The sequence below is a fragment of the Suricata suricatta genome, chromosome 8, assembly GCF_006229205.1.
Source record: "Suricata suricatta isolate VVHF042 chromosome 8, meerkat_22Aug2017_6uvM2_HiC, whole genome shotgun sequence".
NCBI lineage: Eukaryota > Metazoa > Chordata > Mammalia > Carnivora > Herpestidae > Suricata > Suricata suricatta.
This window is the reverse complement of record NC_043707.1, coordinates 8733861-8735442: the sequence shown is the minus strand read 5'-3', so window position 1 is coordinate 8735442 and position 1582 is coordinate 8733861. Positions and strand designations below refer to the sequence as shown.

The window sequence follows — 1582 nt, the reverse complement described above, 5'->3', positions numbered from 1 at the left end:
TAGCTCCTGCCTCCACGCACTTCAATTTCTTATCCTTTTCACATGTCCTGAAATCTTCCGATTTCAAAAACAAAAACAAAAAAATGCAAAATGCAAAACAAAATGCAAAAACAAAAAAACAAACACATTTTCAGCTCATGGCCATCCAACATGGCAGCAGCCTGCAGTTGGCTGACCCTGTGATGCTACAGGGGTGAGGGCAGAGAGATGACACTGAAGGATGGGGCGAAGGGGTGAGGGGAGAAGGGAACAAGAGCACCTTCACAGTAACAATGATCACGTTTTTCCCGAAACCTCACTATGAACCAGGCACTGTGGTAGGCTTTTTTCTTTTTTTTAACTGAATCCACAAACAGGCCCCTTTCTGACAAAGGCAGGACAGATCCAGAACGGTGAAATGCTCCAAGCAGCTCACGTGGAATGTGACCTAAGGATGAAGATACAGTTGTCCCCGAAGACCCATCCTGGCCTCCTGGTTCTCAGACTGTGGCCCCAAGGCCACCCATATCAGCAACACCGGGCAGCTGGTTAGAAATGCAAATTCTCGGGATGCCTGGGTGGCTCAGCCCCTTAAAGCATCCGACTTCGGCTCAGGTCCTGACCTGTTCACAGAGTTCCAGCCCTGCATTGGGTTCTGTGCTGACAGCTCAGAGCCTGGAACCTGCTTCGGATTCTGTGTCTCCCTCTCTCTCTGCCCCTCCCCTGAGTGCACTCTCTCTCTCAAAAATAAATAAACATTTAAAAATATCTTTAATGAATATTAAAAAAATAAACAAAAAATAATAAAAGAAATGCAAATTCTCAGCCTCACCCAGACCTATAAAAGTTTTTAGCGCAGAGGACAGATAGCTTGAGTCCTACAAGCCCTCGGGGTGCGTCTGGACTGACATCGCAGGCAAACGTTAGAGAACAGCCTAAGGCAGTTCCACGAAGGAGCGGCGCCCAGAGCTCTCCAAGAGTTTAGACTTTAGGGATAAACAGGGTTTTCCAAAATCTGGTGGAGGAGGGGCGCTTGGGTGGCTAGGTCGGTTAAGCGTCTGGCTTCGGCTCAAGTCTTGATCTCACGGTTCGTGGGTTCGAGCTCTGTGCTGACAGCTAGCTCAGAGTCTGGAGCCTGTCTTCGGATTCTGTGTCTCCCTCTCTCTCTGACCCTCCCCTGCTCGCGCTGTCTCTCTCTCTCTAAAATAAATTATCAAAAAAACCCCAAAGACCTAATGGAGGAGAAAAAGCACCTGTGGGCCAGGGCCTTGATACAAACACTGATGCTGGGGGCCCCTCCAATGAGGACTCCGACGCGTCTAAGCGGGTCGCAAACGAAGCTTACCAGCAGATCACTTTGACTGCTGGAGTGGAGGGAGGGGAGACTGGAAGGAAGGGGGCCGGGGCGGGGCAACGACCAGGCCCCGCCCCCCAGCGGCCCACCACCAGGGCCCCGCCCCGCGTCCCAGTGTGGCCGTTACCTGGGACTAGGCAGGGCCGCCCCCGCGGCACCCGTTCCAGACCGCGCACCGTGAAGGCCCCGCTGGGGTCCCGCAGCCGCGCCTCGCCGCCGTCCGCCGCCACCACCGTGCCCTGCATCCAC

The 1582-nt window shown here is 53.4% G+C and overlaps 1 protein-coding gene across 1 annotated transcript in view; it reads right to left on the bottom strand.

The window, feature by feature from the left end:
* RMI2 (RecQ mediated genome instability 2) overlaps nucleotides 1–1582 on the bottom strand; it is a 4212-nt gene that overhangs the window by 2434 nt on the left and 196 nt on the right. The window contains exon 1 of the mRNA XM_029948180.1: nucleotides 1461–1582. This exon is cut by the window's right edge and continues 196 nt beyond it. Coding sequence (XP_029804040.1) covers nucleotides 1461–1582 — 122 coding nt within the window. The remainder of the gene's footprint in view (nucleotides 1–1460) is intronic.